The sequence below is a fragment of the Neopsephotus bourkii genome, unplaced genomic scaffold, assembly GCF_033783945.1.
Source record: "Neopsephotus bourkii isolate Nb327-2 ecotype Australia unplaced genomic scaffold, CSIRO-AGI_Nbou_v1 NB_1052, whole genome shotgun sequence".
In the NCBI taxonomy this organism is placed as follows: Eukaryota; Metazoa; Chordata; class Aves; order Psittaciformes; family Psittacidae; genus Neopsephotus; species Neopsephotus bourkii.
In genome coordinates, this window is record NW_026901541.1 from 285,006 (window position 1) to 306,121 (window position 21,116).

At 38.8% G+C, this 21,116-nt stretch overlaps 1 protein-coding gene across 4 annotated transcripts in view; it reads left to right on the plus strand.

Annotated features, from left to right (window-relative positions):
- STK24 (serine/threonine kinase 24) overlaps window positions 1-21,116 on the plus strand; it is a 51,840-nt gene that overhangs the window by 4,707 nt on the left and 26,017 nt on the right. For 2 of the 4 annotated variants that reach the window (XM_061361092.1, XM_061361094.1), the window contains exon 2: window positions 9,890-10,120. In XM_061361092.1, coding sequence (XP_061217076.1) covers window positions 9,890-10,120 — 231 coding nt within the window. Of the gene's footprint in view, window positions 1-9,889; window positions 10,121-21,116 lie in introns of those variants that run through there. The other 2 variants (XM_061361095.1, XM_061361096.1) reach the window with 2 other exon arrangements.

Genomic DNA, 21,116 nt, shown 5'->3' on the forward strand with positions numbered 1-21,116 from the left:
GCTGAAAACACCAAACCCTTGCTCCTCCAAATGCCCTGAAGCCCTGAACTTTTTTGGTTTTGGGGTTTTTTTTGTTTGTTTGTTTGTTGGTTGGTTTTTTTCTTCCAAAATAATTATTTCCTGAGAAGCTTTATTTGTATTTTTAGGTGTGCCCATATATCAGCTTCATAAAATTCCAGAGGTACTTTAATCTTTTTTGGTCCAGAGAAGCTTGACCATGAGTATAGCAACTTCATTTTGACAAAGTTGCTAACTCACGCTGATGTGTTTGGGTTATGTGCCTAATTGAGTGTTGAGCCATGATCAATACAAGGTGATGACAGCATTCACAAGTTCATTTATGTGAAAAATCTCTTTGTTTTCCCAGTCTTGTTTTAAGCTTTAGTGTATTCATAGAATCAGAATAGTTAGGGTTGGAAAGGACCCTAAGTTCATCTAGTTCCAATCCCCTGCCATGGGCAGAGACACCTCACTCTAAAGCATATCACCCAAGGCCTCGTCCAACCTGGCTTTGAACACTGCCAGGGATGGAGCATTCACAACCTCCCTGGGCAGCCCATTAGAGTGCCTCACCACCCTAACAGGAAAGAATTTCTTCCTTATATCCAATCTAAACTTCCCCTGTTTAAGTTTTAACCCATTACCCCTTGTCCTATCACTACAGTCCCTAATGAAGAGTCCCTCCCCAGCGTCCCTATAGGCCCCCTTCAGATACTGGAAGGCTGCTATGAGGTCTCCACGCAGCCTTCTCTTCTCCAGGCTGAACAGCCTCAACTTACTCAGCCCATCCTCATATGGGAAGTGCTCCAGTCCCCTGATGATCCTCGTGGCCTTCCTCTGGACTTGTTCCAACAGATCCATGTCCTTTTTATGCTGAGGACACCAGAACTGCACACAGTACTCCAAGTGAGGTCTCACGAGAGCAGAATAAAGGGGCAGGATCACCTCCTTCAACCTGCTGGTCACTCTCCTTTTGATGCGGCCCAGGATACGGTTGGCTTTCCTTGCTTCTACTTTCTATAAGACACTTTTTTCATTTGAATTTTTCTCAGCAGCTCCTTGTCCATCCAAGGAGGTCTCCTGGCCCTCCTGCTGCACTTCCTTCTAGTTAGGATGCAACACTCCTGAGCTTGTAGCAGGTGATCCTTGAAGACCAACCAAGAATCTTGGGCCCCCCTTCCCTTTAGGGCTATATCCAATGGAACCTTACTAAGCAGGTTCCTGAAGAGGCCAAAGTCTGCTCTTTTGAAGTCTATGGCAGTGAGCTTGCTGCACACTCTTCTCACTGTCCTAAGGATCTCAAATTCAACTATCTCATGGTCGCTGCATCCAAGGCTGCCCTGGAGTGCCACATTTCCAAGGAGCCCTTCCCTGTTGGTGAGCACGAGGTCAAGCATGGCACCTCTCCTTGTCGGTTCCTCTATTGCTTGCAGAAGGAAGTTGTCTTCCACATAATCGAGGAACCTCCTGGATTGCTTGTGCCAGGCGTACCGTCATTCCAACAGATGTCAGGGTGGTTGAAGTCACCCATGAGAACGAGGGCCTGTGAGCGTGAGGCTTTTCCTATCTGCCTATAGAGTGCTTTATCCACAGATTCCTCTTGATCAGGTGGTCTGTAACATATCCCCACAGTAATGTCTCCCATCACTGTTTTCCCTTTAACCCTGACCCACAAACTCTCTGTTACCTGCTCATCTGTCCCCAGACAGAGTTCCATATTCTCCAGCCTATCCCTAACATAAAGGGCAACTCCCCCTCCACGCTTGCCAGGCCTGTCTTTAACCTGTCTGTAATCTTCCATTCCAACACTCCAGTCATAGGAGCCATCCCACCATGTTTCTGCAATGCCTATTATATCATACCCCCGTAGACGAGCACACATCTCTAATTCCTCTTGTTTGTTCCCCATGCTATGGGCATTTGTATAGAGGCATCTGAGCTGAGCTCCAAATGAAACCGGCTCTTTGGCTGGAGCAGCTGGCATATCTCTGCATTGCTCCGAGCACTTATTATAGGTGCTGGCAACTGACTGGGTGTGTTGGGATGGAATGATGGCCCCTCCCCCAACTCATCTAGTTTAAAGCCTCCTTGACCAGTCTGGCAAGTCTCCTACCAAAATGACCAGCTCCATCAGCCCCCGCTAGACCTGGCCTACAAACTTGGGTCCCATGTTCAAGACACCCAAACCCCTGACTGTGACACCACCCTTTTAACCGTTTATTAACCTGGCTAATCCTCCTAGCTTTTTTTAGGTCCTCCCCTGCATCCTGGAGAATAGATGAAAAGACTATCTGAGCTCCAGAGCCCTTAACCACCTCTCCCAGGGCTCTGTAGTCCTTCTTTATGTTCCCCAGGCTACTACTATCTATATCCCTAGCACTCACATGTATCACCAGAAGTGGGTAATAGTCTGTGGGACTTACTAGAGCAGGCAGCCTCTCTGCCACATCTCTGATCCGTGCCGCTGGTAGGCAACACACCTGCCTTGAGACCGGGTCAGGCCGACAGACAAGTGATTCTGTCCCTTTCAAAGCAGAATTTCCTACTATTACAACTCACCGCTTTTTCCTGGCAGCACCAGTACAGATCTTCTTTACTAGTGCACCAGCTGGCTGTTTCTGGCGCGAGCCCCCTGCAGGACAGCAAAGCGGTTCTGCATGGGGACAACAGATTTAGGAGGAAGCCCCTTTTAATTGTCCTTTTCCTCCTTTATTTGTTTTTTTTTGTCTGTTTGTTTGTTTGTTTTGTCACCAATTCCCAGCTTCGAAGGTTAACAACCTTCTTCTTTCCTCCATGCGCTACAGGGGAAGCTTGAGGACTCTGCACAGTTTGGGCCTGGAGCAAGCATTCTTGCTTCCTCTCAGCTACCCTGACATCTTGTAGCCTATTAATAGCTTCCCGCAGCTCAGTCACCTGCTGCAGGAGAACCTCCACCAGGGAGCACCCAGTGCAGTCCTGCCCATTGTGTACCTTTCCCTCACCAGACCAGTGCAGCCACTCCCTACACCCCGAAGTCTGCACTGCAGCCTCCCCTCTCATCGGCTCGCTCTGGGTGCCTACGGTGGCCACCGCCGGGGCAGCCAGAGCAGAGCTCCCAGACCAGGCCCTGGTCATAACGCGACTCCTCACCATCCGGCTCGCCTGCCCGCGCAAACTGCCTCGAGCCGCTCTGGTCACCACGCTCCCTGGGGCAGGTTTTTACCCAATCAGGGCTGGTGCCGCTCCTCCTGGCTCCGCCCCCTGTGAGTCCCTGCTCGCGTCAGCTGAGCTGCCGGCTCCTGGGCAGGTCCTGTCGAGGGCTTGAGGCTCCCTCGGTGGCTCTGCTCTTGTCGCTCTGAGTTGAGGCTCCTGGACGCTGATCTCCCCCGCTCCGGTGTTCAAGGCGTCCTCTCTCGAGCTACTCACCTCAGCAATTCATTATTTATTATTATTATTATTACCAGAAACCAAACTCCTGGATGTGCTCAGGATGTGTAGTTCCCAAATTAGATCAATGTAGTTTGCTTTTTTGAAGAGTTATATTGAACAGGCAGTCCTTTTTAGTGAAACTGGTTTCATAAGCCAATAAATGCTTTGTTTTTTAGAAGTATCTATGCATGGAATTGTTCCTTCTTAGTCGACAAGAGCAGATCTGAAAGAAACATTAAGGTTGCACAAGCATCGAACTCTTCCATGTGTTGATTCTACCTTGTTATAGAACTAAGAGCCTTCTGTGGTGTAACTCTATAGAAACTGAGGCATGAAACAGGGAAATTTTGGAAATACTTTTACTTCCCTATTGTTTTTGTAGTTGCACTCTTCAGCAGCTTCTTAAGAGACATACATTTGAATTTTATTGTCAGATGATAGAATGAGTGAAAGAAGAGATTCACCTCAAATTATTAGGTTGCTGTAGATCCTAAAACTCATTATTTTTCTTTTTTTTTGCTGAGTTAGTATTAATGAAGCATAAATTTCTAATGGATAGATCAACACAATCGGTTAAGCTGCTTGCCAGAATGGTGGGAATTTCCAGAAAGAGCCACTACTTTCTGTTTGGTCTTTTTTTGTTGTTGTTTTGTTGTGTTTTTTTTTTTTTTTTATCACTAGCTTAGATAATTAAGAATAATTTTTACCATGTTGGAACTTTTTAGCAAGTGGAAACAAGTGAGAGACATTCTAAAATATTTGGGTTTTTTTTTGGGGGGAGGGCTCTCTTCTTCAGTTGTCTTTCTCTTGGTGTCTAAAACCACTTTGGGTTTCACTGCTAGGCCATGTCTGCTGTTGTTTTCATTGTGTGCTCAAGGCATGGAGAGATTTTTCAGTTGCAGTCATTTACATTTTAAAAGTGTAATGCATGGAGGAGGGGAAGTCAGTTACAGGTTATGAAAGTTTTTAGTGATGTTATATTAAAAAGAAACTTGAGAAACTTAAGCATATTTAATTGGAATTTATTCTTTCTAACACAGGGGAAGTTCAAGTTAGATATAAATAAGAAGCTCTCTACTGTGAGGGTGATGAGGCACTGGAACAGGTTGCCTAAGCAAACTGTGAGTGCTCCATCCCTGGCAGTGTTCAAGGCCAGGCTGGACACAGCCTTGGGAAACACTGTCTGGTGTGAGGTGTTTTTGCCTATGGCAGGGAATTGGAACTAGATGATCTTAAGGTCCTTTCCAACCCTAACCATTCTATGATTCTGTAATTTCCTTATGGTAGTGTGTCTAATTACTGGAGATGGAAAATGAGAAATATGGAATGTGTGTATGTGAATAATAAAAAAGAACAATCATGTGCATTTTCTTTCGTATGTACAAATTCTCAGTGAAACAGCTAGATCTTAATTTTACACCTAGTTAATGCAGGTAAACACTTTCATTCTAGCTCTTGTACCTTTCATTATATGTTTTGCTGACTAGTCTTCTAAGAAGAAAAAAAATCAGTTGTTGCTATTCATGATAATTATGTCTATCCTAGTTCAGCTGATTTTACTTTATTATCAATAGATAAAATTAAGAGATAGCTCCCTTTGTTTCAAATTTTAAGGCTTCTTAAAATTTTCTTTCATTGTTTTATTTTTGTTTAGATAAGTCCAAGGCTATAAATCAAAATACTTCTAATATTTGGCTGCTCTTTGAAAATACAAGTAGGGCTTCATGCAATGCAATAAAGTTGAGCAATTTATTTTCTGCTTACTGCATCCATTTTATTTTAGTTTCCCCTCAATTGCAGGAAATGATCTTGTGTATTGTATCAGTTATTCAGATATGGTGTGTATGTGTTGCTGAAAGCAAAACCTTGTATACTTTTCAGAAAGGCGAGATGCTGGGTTGCAAACTCTAAAGCTTCTTGTTCATAGAGGAAGATTTTCCTGATGTGAAACCATCTTGTATGGGTGTTTTGTGGAGATGTGTTTTCTTTTTAATTTTTTTTTTTTTTTTTGCAGTACAGATTTGTGCTTTCTCTGCTGCCTCTTGTGCAACTCGCTCTGTGGGGGGAAAACCAAAAATAAAAGCTGCTTTATACTGGTCTGTGGTGAGGTGAATAGGCTTTGGATGATCTGCTTCAAAAGAGCAGACATAGAGAAATAAGAGCAAGTAAAATCAGTTGCCCAGATAAGCTTGAGAACTTTAATATAGATATGACTTGTAATTCTTGTAAGTTAAAGAGAAAAATAGGGATTTAACCCTTTCCTACAATATCTGGATGAATAACCCTTCATAAAAAGAGGTTAGAAATAAGAACTGGAATGAGATGCAGAAAAAGACTCAGTTAAAGCTGTATGTTAGGTCAGAATGGTTGTAGATAAAGTTTGATCTAACTAGTTTGAATTTCAGTAACACTTTCTGTTGAGCTGTACAAGCAGTTAGTGTAGATGAGATGAGTAGTATTCTCATCTACAGTTAGATAAGAATTAGAGATTCATAAAAATAAATGCATTGTAAGACCTGTGTAGCCCTTGCTATGAGGAGAGTACTAGAGAAGTGATACTAGAACAGATGATACTGCTGGTTTCTCCAGGATTGTTCTTGACGGTTGGTGACTGAGAATTGACCTTAGCATAAAAAAGGGCAATGCATGCTGACAAAATGTGCTGATGTATTGGACTATCTTTATTCTTATATGTGGGTGACAGTGATGTTAGATACTGAGAAGAGATAATTTTAAGTGCAGTATGTTTTTTCTGTCTGATTAAGGTCAAAAGTAATGAATCCAATGTGGAACAAGTACAGAGAAATTACCTAAGCTCCAGCTTATGGTGAAAAGAAAGGACTTTGGTCTGCATGGCTAGATGATCTGGAGACTGAGACAGGATGGTTGCAATTGGTGTTTGGAAATGTGAAAAAATATTCAAAACAAAACCCAAGCTAATTCAAGTGGTTATGGAAGCGGAAAGTTCTGTCATCATTCTATCTAAGTGTTCCAGAATTTGTTTTTGATTTGCCACAATGTATTCTGTGACACAGTTTGAAGGAAATATTTGAATAGTAGAGATCTATCTCCCTATCAAAACAGGTGATTAGCTTTATCCTTTTGCAGCAGATACTGCTGTTCTGTTCTGTGGTTTCTAGCAATGTTTGGTGTGCCCAGTTACATGAAGGCTCTTTTATTGGTTCCCTTTAATATTAGTAGGAAAAAGCTGTAGGCTAAGTGTAAAAGCTTGTGAAGAGTAAAGTCAGCAAAATTGTAGTAACACAATCTCTGGAAGACATTTTATCTATTCAGTCATATAGAGAGGATATTTATAAAGCTGTTTGTTTATTTTGGCTCTGTTGAAGTATTTACAAAAAGAAACAAAAATATGGAGAGAATCCTTTCCAGATGTGATCTTGGAAAAATGTACGGGAATTGGCTGCTCGTATCTATTCAAATTCAAGCAGTTCATTATGTATCTGAAGGCCTAATCTCTCCATTTTTTAAATAGAGCAGGTTATTAAAAAGAGTCCAACTGGCTGTTGTCATTAAACAAAGGTTGCCAGTAGTTTAAGGTTCTCACTTCAAACACGTGGCCTCCTGAGAAGAAAATTCAGACTTTCTTACAGGGCAAGAGACCTTATTCAGGAATGTCAGCTTTTAAATTTTAAAACTTTAGAAAATAATTTACAAAAGTTCTGATTTGGGAAGGAAAAGGGGTGGGTGTTTTTTTTTTTTATAGAAGAAGCGATTTCACAAGGAACTTGGAATAGGAGCTATTGGTAATAATTTTAATTATATTAATTCCAGCTGTTATTGAAAAATGAACATTTCAAAATGGCTGCAAAATTTTGATTGCAAAAAAAAAAAAAATCAAAGAGGAACAATTCCTCTCTGCTTCTCAAGAATTCCAGGAACCATTCTCTTCCTGCTTTTGTGGAATTATTAGCATGAAATATCTGGTACAGTGTTCTTTTGCATTGTTTTGTAAAACTGCAAAAGCCTAATATCGGACTCCCAAGATCCTGACACTGTAAAAATGAAGCTGTGAGGGATCTGAAAGTCTAAGGAAACTGTGGTGCCATGATGTAATTAACTTTAATATACAATTGTGATAGAGGTTTGAGGGGAAAAGGAACAATAGGGGGTGAATACATAAAGCCAACAGATCTCAAAGAGCTGCTGGCAAATAGCCTCTGTTTTTCTCCATATAAACAACTAAAGTACACTGTGACTTTGTCTTTGGAGGTGAAACACAGAATTCTTTTAGGCTGCTAAAACTGGGATTGGTTTGTGATTTACTCAAATGTTTTTGTAATGATGTAATGCTTAGATTCCTGTGGCTAGTGAATGGAACTAAAAGGCTTGTTTGGATTGATTAGGCATGCACAGCACTACAGCGTGTTACCTCAAACTGTTAACACAGTAGGTATGAAAACATAGACTGATAATTGTCTCCCACAAGGAAAAATACCTGATGCAAGTGTTAAGGTTATTTTTATTCATGAAGAACTCTCAGAGAAGACTGTTCTTAAATATTGACCAAAGAGCATTCTGTGGGGCATGAGGAGAATCACTACAGCATGATTTGGTCCCCAGTTTTGTTATTTCTTATAAATGTTGTCCTTAGAAGCATTGGTAAGGGCTACTCTGTGGCTAAAGGGTAACTACACTTTCTGGAAAACATGAAGTACCCTGGTCTGGTTTCCAAGTGGGATATACATTGGCATATTATGTATGTAATATTTAATAGTGTGTAATAGTGTGTAGTAGTATATAATTCTCATTACATTGAAATTAAAAGCTTCTTTGTGTGGAAAAGAGCTTGCATCTCCTGCTGTGTTCCTTTTAATGGTGAAAGAGTGCCGAAACCCAGTGTCCTTCTGTTTGTTTCCTGAAGCTGACTTTGGATAGATAAATGAATGTAAATTGGGGAAATTCTTGGGACTGGTGAAGTCCTGCATTATACTTGGAAGAGTATTTTTTCTTTGGACTGATCATGCCAGTGATCAGTTCCTGGGATGATCTGAAAACTGTATGTCTGATAGCTTTCTTTAAAGTATTAGAAACAATAGTGTACTCAAAATTTGCCCCATAGGATGGTAGAATCCAAACTGCTCCACAAACACACTGCCCAGAGAATTGGGTAGGTTTCTCGCAAAACTCCTAATTCAGCTGTGAAATTCAAATGCCACCAAACTAAAGTATCTTCTAGACTATCTTCCCCTAGGGGCAGCATGGGTTAATTATGTAGCCTTTGAGATGTGAGAGCAGAATTAGAAGTATAGGTGGGAGATGCTGTATAAGCTAAATTGAATTGTTAAAGAGAAAATGTTGGCTCAGTGCTTGCCAGTGGTAACTTAGAAATATTTATTCCCTGTCTTTATGCTTCTACAAGGTTTGGCTAAATATAAACTGTGTGGTTTTATGCTTATTTATGCATGAGCCTTTTTCTGTATCAACAATGTATTTTCACTTAGCACGAACCTTATCCTTTTAAGAACAATGACAAATCTTTTGAAGGGTTTGTTTTATTTCTTAAGGGAAAGAGTTGAAGTAATCTTATCCTATTTTTCTTCATTTTATGCCTATTCCCTCTACCTATGACTATTCCAGTTTAATTGTGATTTATATATATTTTTGTTAGCTATAATGGCTCCTTGGTGTTAGATTAAGAAGGTACACAGTGGAGCTTACCTTACATGCCCTGGAAGTGACAAGTCTAAGAGCATCAATATCTAACTGAGAACTTGACAGTGAAGAATAAACAAATGTGGCAAAACAATCCACCTAGGTCCTAGTCATACATTTAGCTGAGCCTTCACATTTTTCAGTGACTGTTCAAATCCAGTGACAAGACAGCTGGAAACCGGATGTTTTTAGGAGCGAACGAGTTTACCCAACTGAGAGAAGAATAAAAATAGAAATCCTGCTTGAGAAAACCTTGGGATCAGAAATTAGGAAGAAGCATGGCAGTTCATGCATGTAGTTTCTTAGTAGGAGAAAACTGAAGAGGTTTGCTTGCCACATCTATCAAAAGGAAACGGTAGTCTGCACACTGGCAAGTGGGAGGAAGATCCTTAAGAGGCTGAGATGTGAAAAATTCAAGACAGTAGGACCTGTGGGTTCTGGGGAACAGCTAATTTCAAGAGAAGAGGGTAGACAAAAAGTTTACTTTTATTGGTAGTGGTATTTGATATATTTTGGCTTTAATAGAAACTGAATCTTTGTTAAGGATCTTTCATTCTTCATGCCTGGGCATGGTTTTTGGCAAAGAAAAAAAACTTGAGGTAACAGCACTTTCTGATGCCAGATAAAACCCTGTCAGGGGGTGGTGTGACACTTGTACTATATATACGGGAATATAAGGGATGTAAGAAGAAGACATTAGTTGTGGAGATAGGAATATGTAGAATTTGAAGTATTTGTTGCCTTTAAAAATGTCACATTTTGTTTTAATGTTACAAATACTGAGTAACTTTTCTTTTGCTTTTAACAGACTCTGAAGGCAGATCCAGAAGAATTGTTTACAAAACTGGAGAAAATTGGTAAGGGTTCTTTTGGTGAAGTTTTTAAAGGAATTGACAATCGGACTCAGAAAGTGGTTGCTATAAAAATTATTGACCTGGAAGAGGCAGAAGATGAAATAGAAGACATCCAACAAGAAATCACAGTGCTGAGTCAGTGTGACAGTCCATACGTAACTAAATATTACGGATCCTATTTAAAGGTAAGATGCCTACAAATGGTAGTGGTTTGATTTTGTAAGTAATTCTTTCCCAAGTTATCCAGTCATGCCTGTTTTCATTGGCAAGGTTTCAGTCAGACCTCAGTTGAAGAAAATGTATTTTTGTCCTTTCAATTTTACAGAAAGAATGAGATACTGTATTTTGTGAATGTATTTTGTGAAGTATGTGACAGAACTTAATAGAAACAAAAGAAAAAAAGGCATGTGTCCTTTGCTGTTTCTGTACAAAAAGAAATTAAATAACATCTGTTAGTTAAGCTCTAGAGTAATCTGTTTATATTCTCTTAATATTAGGAGAATGTTACTCTAACTATTGTTTAAATTCAGAAAACATAACCTAAGTCTGCATTTGCTTTGAACTGTCAAAACCATTGAAAAACAATGTAGTATCAGCTGTTTTGTGAATCTCAAAGTTTTCATCAAGGCTTGATCAGTGGCAAAGCTTAGGTTGCTTTTCAAAGGAGAATGAACCGAGCCTTGATTTGAGTGATGTAAAAATAAATATCTAAAAGTTAATTTATTTGCACATTTGCAAACAGCACATTAGCTGTAAGTGAAGCTAATAGGAGTTTCCATTAACTGCCTTCTGAATCTGTTTCCCTTCCCTCCCCCTGCCGTATTATTTAATTTCAGGGCTCAGTTTTAAGGATGCTAGATAGATATGTATTGTGGTTTTTTTGTTTGTTTTTAATTGGATGGGTATAGTGATTTATTACATCTGGAGGGTATTGAAAATATCTGGAAGCTTTTGGTACTACTTTATTTCTTTGGTCAGACTGTCGCCATCTGGATAGCTCTTTCTGCTATGACAGTGAGATGGCAATCTAGATAAGAGATTGTTCTCATGATAGGGTTTGAAGTTACAAGTAACCTGAAAATATTTTAACTTTCAGTCTGCTTTTGCAGCAGCATTCTGTTCATCAGCAAATCCATGAAGGTTTTGAAAGGTTCCCTATTTTATCTCTGGATTTCTGAGATTGCCAGTTAGTTTCCAAGTTAAAAAAGGACTTTGTTTTTCTGAATCCAGGAGATGTATTAGTGAAAGGACGTATAGTTTTTCCTTTCTTTGTTGTGCTCTGAAACATTTTGTCTCTGAAGGCTTTGTGATTATCAGCACTGGACTTAGAAGTTTATAGCCTAGTTTTCAGAAGCATCAGGAAGCACATACTTGAGCACAGTAAATTGAATAAATTTTTCATCATGGCTTTTATTACTGCCTTTGAAATTTCTCAGTCTAGGTTGGTAGTTAAATATGGAAAAAAAGCAAAAGTGGATTTCTCTCATAGACTGTGTCTCTGCTTCAAATCTGTTCCTTTTAGAGGGGAAACAGTAAGAACTTGTAGGATAAGTGAAATAGAAAAAAGTTTAACGGGAAGGCCACTTGTTTTTAAAATGTATAATAGCAATATAATCTTAAAATCATAGAATAGGGTTTACACTTAAACAAGGGAAGTTCAGGTTAGATATGAGGAAGAAGTTCATTATTGTGAGGGTGGCAAGACACTGCATCAGGTTGCGCAAAGAAGTGGTAAATGCTCCAGCCCTGGCAGTGTTCAAGGCCGGGCTGGACAGAGCCTTGGGCAACAGGGTCTAGTCTGGGGCATCCTGCCCATGGCAGGGGGGTTGGAACTAGATGAACTTAAGGTCCTTTCCAGACCCATTCTATGATTCTAGGATAATATCATTGAAAAAGAGAATCCAGTGTCCAAATTTGAACTGAGTGAATGTGAACAAGTTGTGAACGTAGTATGGCAAATGTTGTTTTTCCTTATTGAAGGAGAGTGGTGACTGTAGGACTTGGTAGCATGTATGGGTTTGGCTGGATGGAAGTGATAGTGATATTTGTGATTATTGTGAGGAGGACCTTCTGAAAATGCTTGTGCCTTTCACATCCCTTCAGTCAAGTGCCTGTGAATTTTCCAATCTGTGTCAGTTTTCTGAGGTATTGCACTAACAGTGGCTGTGTAGGACTCATACTTCTGGTGAAAGTACAGCTCTTTATAGCTAGTAGAACGTACAGCTACTCATGTTTACTTATTACTTCAGTTCTTTGTGGATGTATGTTGTTTTGCAAGACACTTTGTACTACAGAACTTCTGCTCTTCAAAACAAAAAACTCGTTTCTTTATGCTGTTAAAAATTAATGTGTGCTGGTTATTAGGTCATGCTGAAGTGACAGAATCTTTGCCAGGGAAACATTTTGCAGGTCTCTTAGCTTTCTAAAGAGTTAGGTCTTGTGATTGGATAGTAATAATGTGTCATTATATATATACATATATATATACACTCACACTTAAAAGGGCAATATTAATGTTTAATTGGTTAATATTCTTGGCTAGGAATCTAGGTTTATTTCCTGCAGATCCTTGTTGTATTTGCAAGCCAGGACTGCCATAAGGGCCTGAGGGCTTCTGAGGACCTGACTGTTGTTTAACTCTTTCTGACAGTGTGATAATCCATCACCAAGAATGTTCAACAGATTAATTTTCCACATCCTGAGAGATAAGGAGGCATTATTTCTTCCATAATTGGACAGCTTAGCACTAATTACAAGAATGATATTTATATTTCCTCACAGAATGAACTTCTTTGAAGTAAGCAAGGGGGAAAATGGTAGGATCTTAGGTTATATTGCCAGCCACTGCAGTGATGATTGATTATTCTCTAAAGCCTGTGCAGTGTGATGTGTGCTGTCCATGTGTCTGGTGGATCTTAGATAGAAAAAAGTTTCTGTTTATAGAGAACTCTTATATTGATTTTCTTTACATATTTTTGGCAGACAAATAGCAATTCCAATAACAATTTCAATTGCTCTGATTTTTTTTTTTTTCTTTCTGGCTCTAGATCAGTCTTTTTCCCTAGGTTTCCTGCATATCCTTTTGTGAGCTGAAGAGGTGTCTGTTACTATGTGATAACTTTTCTGTACATATTCCCATGTCAGTTGTGAAGTAGGAGTATCTTTTATGAGACCTTTTTGGTATTTATTTGCTATAACAAGTTTCAAGGTGCTGGAAAAGAAAAATATCTCATTTGGGATACTGCAGGCCTGATGATTAATACTTCATGTCCCTTTTGAGAACAAGTTCATGTAATTGCTGAATACTTGCTCTGGTGTCCTTTAAAATAATTGTCAGGCTTTAGGAGGCATTCTGTATTTTCAGCAAAGGTGGTTAATAGGCATTGCCAAGAAGACGTTTGTATCTTTGAAGATCTTTTAGGTAGCCAGAATGTTTTGTGGTAGATTTATTTTTTCCTTTTTTTTTTTTTTTAAACACCTGAATCATCTGTCTCTGATAAATCTTTGTATTGTTCTTCATTCTTTGTTTTTTCATACCTGTTTCAATTAAGCTATGAGATTATACATACCTGTGTGTTAAGGGACATGTTGCTGGAAATGTTAGAATGCTTATATAATACTGCTGTACTTGCCTGAGGCCTCTCACTGTCTTCAGGTGATGTTCATGAGAACAGCTTGTCAAGCTCTTGGTGTCTACTCCATGATATGGAAGTACAACTTGAAATGAGCATTATCATTTGATGGGTTAATGCATTTACTTTATCCTAGAAATTTACATTAAAAAAAAAAAGAAATACTCTCAGTAGCTAAAAATTAGAGTGCTATACCCAAAAGCCGTGTAAATTTTTTTACACTAAAATTTTATGTATATCCTGACTTAATTAATTCAGAATTATTATTATTTTTTTTTTTTTAATTTTCAGAGACTAAGCCTTATCTATTACTGCTTTAACACAGTGTGTCTTGAATAAAAAACAGGTTATTGCTCACATAAATCAAGCCTTTCATTCCCTTTGGACTTCGTTCTTTGCAACTTTTGTTGAAGATGTGTGGGCAATTGCTGTGGTCAGAGCTAATTCAAATAGAGTAATGAGCAGTAGTGAAGTGAGTACCAATTTAGGAAGTTGAGGTTGTCATTCTGAATATAAATCAATTTGCAGAACATGTTTTTGTCAGAAACCCAAATAACTATATAAGACAGAAATGCAACTTCTCCTTTCTAAAGCCACATTTTTAAACATGACGCTCTCATGTTCTCATTCTATTGGGCCAAAGGACTTTTGTATACTGTAGGAGATAGTAAGTAGCCAGAATGTTACTCTTAAGGTATATTGCAGTGACATGGTTTATGTGGGTGCATATCTAGAGGAATTGCTCTTCCTTATCTGTGATGGTGTGTTAAAAACCTCTATCAGTGTTCCTTAATGAAGTAAGCTTAACAAAATAGGTAGTAACTCTGTTATCTCTGTGCTCTGAGAATCATCTTATCCATGCTGTCTTCCAAATGAAAGGTTTATCTGTTCCATCTGTGATCTGTTTAAATGCTTCATCGATAGGCGAATTAGAACTCTTTTCAGATCCTTACGAAATTTGTTAATGAAATTTCTCTGGATCTGTTTACTGCTTTAGGTTTTTAGGTAACAGCATCCAATGCCTCTTTTATAATGGAACAGGGATTCTTTGAGATTCTTCTTAGATTTTTTTTTTTTTTAATTATAAAATTATCTGAAGTCTTTTTCTGTCTCGTCTGAGTTTTGCCATTCTGTAACTCTTTAAAAAAAATACTGCTATGCTGCCTATTCCAAGAGGTTTTCTGTCTAGGAGCTTGTCAGCTCTTTTTGCATTTTTTTTTCTGCTTTACCAATTTTTCAAGAGCTTCATTAGACTTGGTTCTGAAGTTGTTACTCTTGTCCTCTTTAGGTCAAGCTGTTTGGAATCTGGTTTGTTTTAAAGTTTTGGGGTTTTTTTCCCAGTTTTGTTAATAAGTTTAATTACTGTTTTATTATAGCTTCATAACATTTTAATTTCTTTGATCTTTTATTACTATTTAGAAATAGATGAGGAAATTAATTTGTCTTTCAGTGGTTGAAGAACAAATTTCTTGGCTTTTTTATGTATATAAATGCCATGACATACATATGAAGAATAAAGGATCTTGACTTTTTGCATACATGTATATGTATGTCACTCAAAGCTGAGGTATATGGACAGAAGGTGAGATTAATGTGTTTTTTTAATGTATGCATACATTAAAGTCTTAAAATTCCCTTAGACTTCTATACATATGAATATAATGGTAGAGCAAATGTTCACTAAGTAGTTTCAACGCCCAATATAAGTAGCTACAAGTGATATTGTATTGAACTGGTATTGAGCTAGTCTTGTGCTTAGTAATATTTTTTAAAACACGTACTACATGTTTCTTCATCCTTCAGGTGTATTTTTCTAGCACGCTTTGTAGATTTTGGGATACCCGGTTTTGAACTATTTAAACTTCTTGACCCAATGAGAATCAGACATCTGGTTTATTTTCCCCAGTTTTTAACCAGACAACTTCCCATTATATAAAAGTATTTTAAGACTTCTTAAACAGAAAAAAAAAACCACCCAAAAGAAGCCACAATAGAAAGAAAGCAAACCCATCCCCCCTCCCCCTAAAAACCCCACCCAAACAACAAAAAGAAAACCAACAAAAAAACCAACCCCAACAAACTTAAGAAGTACTGATGGCAGTCAGTTTGTAAATAATAGCTGCTATAATTTTCATTTTAGTCTTTACACCTGTATGGGGTTTTATTTAATGCCTTGGATATAACATACATACTGCTGTAAGACAAGTTGCTATATAGACTGCAAACCCCCCAGAAAATAGCTTCTGGTTACATTTTATGAATGACACAACATATGCTAATGAAAAAAACCATGCCACTTCTATGAAGCTTGATTAACTGAGCCTGTAGAACAAAGAGTTCAGGTAAATGAAGTCTAGAAATAAAGATCTGGTTTTGAAAAGCAGTGATTCTGGAAGTAATCTGTGGTTTATTTTGGGTAATGAGACTTCTGTGTACATGGCATCAGTGAGACCATTCTTGGAATAATGCAGCCAGTTCACAGTGTGGCTGAAAAACTTTAAGGTATTTAGTAAAGAGCTTCAGAAACAGTTTAAGGTTTGGAAAGCCTGTATTCCAGAGAAATGCTGAAGTTTGGGCTTGATTTTGTTTATCTAAAGGAAGGTGTGGAAGTGACTCTGTGTATCTATGAAAGCTTTCCCATGTTTAAGTGCCGATAGTTTAGTCCTATTTTGGCCTAACAGATTAGAAAGCACAAGATGTAATTGCTGAGTGGTCAAGCTAAGCGAATTTCATCTGGCAATCATACACTTTTTTTTAAAGGGAAGATAGCTTAAATATTGGAAAAGTTTATATGAGGTGTATTTTATGTCACTTGCAGTTACTTTTCTTAAAATCGGTACTTGTTGAATTTAAAGAAGCCTAAGCTTGTGTGCTTTAGGACTCAAGGACTTTAATGTGGATATGTTGAATGTTCTTGCCACAGCAATCTAGGTGGTATAACTTTGAATGTGGGTGTTTATGACTTCAATAAGTTTTAAGTCTATGTTCTTTTGCTGTACAGGTTTAACTGGTTTCCTTTAACATTTATAAGCATCTCTGAACTGGTGTGACCTCAAATATATGCTGTGGGTCAGTCAGAAGTTAATGGACTTGATGCATTCTGTCCTCATTTGGTAGGCAGCCTGTGCAGGTTACGTCACGCTTGTCAGGATGGGACAGCAGAGCAGAGATTTTCCTGCTTAACATTAACTGCAACAGCATGGATTTTCAGCACAGGGAGAAGTGAAACAGTTTCTTGATGTCAAATCATTTGTGTTGTGTGCCCAGCCCCACAGCAGCAGCTAGTGCCCTTTCACACTTGATTTTCAGAAGCCACAGTCACTGAATTTTAAATGGGGGGTGGGTACACTTAACTGAAAAATAACCATAATTGTCTCTCATTTTGCCTACTACAGTTCTTGTCATAATTGTATTTTGTAAGGGGCTGAGATGATGGAGCGCCTTCTCTGTTCTCTTGACCTCAAAGCCAGCTGGAATTGACTTAACTCTGTAGGACGTCCTCCATCTGAATCAAGAGGGGACTTGGATTGTGAATTCCCTCTTCCGGTGATGGTATTGGGAACAAAATGGAGCACAGCTTCCTGTGAAGCTGTCTCTGTTAGGGTCTGCTTACTTTTCTTCTGAAGCCCCTGGTAACCTTCTCTGTTCTCATCAGGCAGGACTATATCCTTCAGAAGAGTTGAACAGGTGTTGCCTTCATTTGTCCATAGTCAATGTGAAACTGACTTCTGGCTGGACAGCCAAGAAAGAGGTAGCAAAAGAGTTTCTGTAATGGTTCTGGTAGGCTTTAAGATATAGTTTGTCTACTGTTTTAAAGAACAAGTTGAAAACTTCCCCGGATACAGACACTAAAGGCTATGAATAAGGCAAAGGCAGAAGGGTGTGAAGGAACCCATGAACGCCGTCTGTCTGTAGCCCAGGTGGTTTTGCTGTGAGGCCCTGATTTCATATTTAAAATAGTTTGGTCCCTTCATATTTCAGAAATGGCTACTTTGCAACTCTGAACCCTTGTTGCCCGTAGTTTTTACTACTTTTGACCTTTCTATCATAGTTCAACCCCAGCTGGCAACTAAGTACCACGCAGCTGTTTGCTCACTCATCCCCCCTCCCAAAGTGGGATGGGGAAGAGACTTGGAGAAAAAGTAAAACCCATGGGTTGAGATAAGACTAGTTCAATAATTAGAATAATATACAAAATACTACTAATAATAATGAAAAGGGAAATAACAAGGACAGACATACAAAAAAACCCAACCCGAAACCTAACAAACAACAGTGATACACAATGCCACTTCTTGCCACCTGCTGACTGATACCCAGCCTGACCCGAGCAGTGATTGGTGCTTCCTGGCCAACTCCCCCCAGTTTATATACTGGGCATCATGTGCTGTGGTATGGAATACTCTTTTGGCTACTTTGGGTCAGGTGTCCTGTCTTTGCTTCCTCCCGGCTTCTTGTGCTCCTCCTCACTGGCAGAGCATGAGACTGAAAAAGGCCTTAATTGGGGTAAGTGCTACTTAGCAACAACTAAAACATCAGTGTGTTACCAGCATTATTCTCAGACTAAAACCAAAACACAGCACTGTGCCAGCTACTAGGAAGAAAATTAACTCTATCCCAGTGGAAATCAGGACACTTGCCTAAGGTCATTTGTGGTGCTGTTAATGAGGATAGTCCCTTGTTTGCAGTGTCTTTATTCAAAGATATTGTACTGAATTGTAATTTTTAGAAACTTTTTATTTCACTACTTACCTTTAGCAGTCCAGTGATTATTACTACTTTCCGGAATCTGCATCATATAGTCCTGTTTTTCTAAATCTCTGGAAAAATCTACCTAGTAAGCAGTGGCAATTTCAAGATTTTTTCTGTTTGCCAGTGTAATCAGTTCTGCACTGTTAATCTTTTATGGCTAAATAATTTTACTGTACAAATGTATCAATGTTGGGAAGCATCACTAGTATATCTCAAGGAAAACAGAGTTTTTAATAACTGTATTTTGTGTTACCCGGTATTAAAGTACTTAACTGTCTCATGTTACTCTGATCTTGCTATAAGTCAAAATTCAGAAAACTCAGTCTAAAATATAATTTCTTGAAAATAACATCTCTGTGTTGTGCTTGTGATGGCCTTAAAAGCTGCCTCTGTACTGCTCTGGTTGCTGACTTTGGTATGGTATGAAATCCTCTGTGCATAATTTCACATGATGATACCTGCCTTTAGGCAGATCTGTCAGGTAGCTGCTGCTGAAATAGGCAACAACAGAATCCTGTTCCCCATCCCGATTTCATGTTCCTGCCATTTTACTTGCATTGGATCTGTTGACTGCAGAATGACTTGGATCACCTGGGAAGCAAGTTTTCCCCAATGTCTTCTCCTGCCCCTTCTCCAGAATAACCTGATTCTTGGAAAGAACAAACCCCAAACCCTTTCAAATTAGCCAGTTCAGACCTGTGGCTTCAGAATTGCTAGGTCTGGTACCAAAAAAAAAAAAGAAATAAAAGAAAAAAATAGAAAAAATGGTGGAATTGGGAGATTAGAAAGAGAGAAGGACCATGGGTTTTGGTAACAGTTTGCTTCTAGGTTAGCTGTAACGTGAGGACTTGTATTTAGTTTGGCCATTCAGATCAGGATGACATAGCATTGCTTTCTAGCAATACATAGTACTGTTTATGTCAAATGTCCTTCTGTGTGTTAACTGATACCCTTGGTGCTGTGGGGTACCTGAAAAGGGAGTACTGCTGTGACATCTAGGTGCAAGGATTTTTCTGCTGCTGCCTTGCCACAGCCCGCTTCTTCATCATTACTGGAGGGGCTGTTTAGACTCTCAGTTAAGGATGCGGGGAATTGTACACTGATGGCTTAGACCGGTCTAAAGCTTTTTGGGACCACACTGCCAGATTATTTTTATAAAACTCAATCAGCTAACAGTCCTGCTGAAAATAGTGCATGTGTGTGTCTATTTGTGCCCAGGTTTAGCTGAAGTAGTTCTTGGGCTGGTTCCCCATCTTGTTGCCCAAATAGGCTTCCTGAAACAAGGCTTTTCAGGTACAGTGTGACCAACGACATTGTCAGGTAGCTGCCAGTCTATTGATCTGATGTTCTCGTCAACATCTCAAACATTTGCTGTTTCAGTTGAAAACTCCTCTCTTTATATACCTCTGTCATAACCATGTTCTCTTACATAGTTTGTGTGATACCTTTATTGTGAACGCCAGGCAGTTTGTAATTGGTCAGTTAGCTTGCTTTTGCTTCAGTGTAGTTCCGCCATGGGTCTTTGGGTCAAATGAATTCTTCTAGGTCTTCACGTGGTCTGTATGGAGATAGTTGTACAAAAGCAGAAAAGTCACATCCTTTACACAAATAAGACAATATTATGGCATGTTACAGAGCATGTTAATAAACATATAAAAATGGTTGAATGTTGAACTCTCAGAAACTTTTTTGGAAACTCAAAAGTACTGAACTTCAAATGGAAAGTTCCATGGTGGATAGGTTTATGGACTGTATTTAGCTCTAAAGTATCACAGTTCCTTATTCAGGGGCCAGTTATTTCAGCTGAATTCTTAAGGTTTTTTCCATCTAATTTTTTCATTATACTACCTAATTTGTTAGCTGTTGCCTGACAGTTGGGATAAAAATAATCATTTGGAGATTTCTCCTTCTCTGTTTTCTTTAATAGTTCATTGAAAAAGCAATTTGTAAGAAGGAAACAAAAATATAGGGGAGGAAGACAGAATGGAAATGATGGATGTGAATAGAGGTGGTTTTAGCAGTAATTAGAGGTTAGAGAAGAGTTGTAAAGAGAAAAAGTGGAAAATAATAAGGGGTTTCTGGAAAAATTACGTGTTTTGCAAGGATTGAAGCAATGAGCTTGGCAGAAGTCTGAGTGGAAGGTCCTGGGTAGTTCTTGGGCTGATACATACAGCTTCAGTAGTAGTAAAAGTTTTGAAGGATTGGCTTGTGAATATCTTGTAAAGGAAGCAGTGGGATTTCATAGCAATGTCAATGCAAAAGGTGAAGGGAAAAGGAGTAAATATTTACAGGCTGCAGAGCAGGAATCTTGCAAACTATACACGAGTGGTGAAAAGGGATGAAACTGATGAGTGGATTCATATTTATGTGAAGAAGTAAATTTGAGTTCTACTTTTCCTTTGAATTTAATTTGATGTAATGGGTAAACAGGAACAGATACAAACATCAGAGCGGTTTGAGTTTTGGACAGTGGAGGTGGGGGGGTTCCTGTGCCTCATATTTTCTGTTGTAATTTTGTTTCTGGTGTAGAGAGGGGAGTGTAAATAATAAAACTCCTGAGTGTTACTGACGTGAACTACTCTAGTGAAATAAGCTCAGTGATTATTTTTGTTTCCAATTTCCCATTTTGGGACGTTGTACATTAATAACAATTTGATGTACCTCAGTAAAATTCAGTTCCATATGGATCTTTGCATATGGGTTACAGTTTTGTGTTTCTGGCCTTCTTAGTGACTCTGTGTAAGAGGTGAATAGACAAAATGATGGAATTGTTATAGAACTGTGTAAATCGCGCATT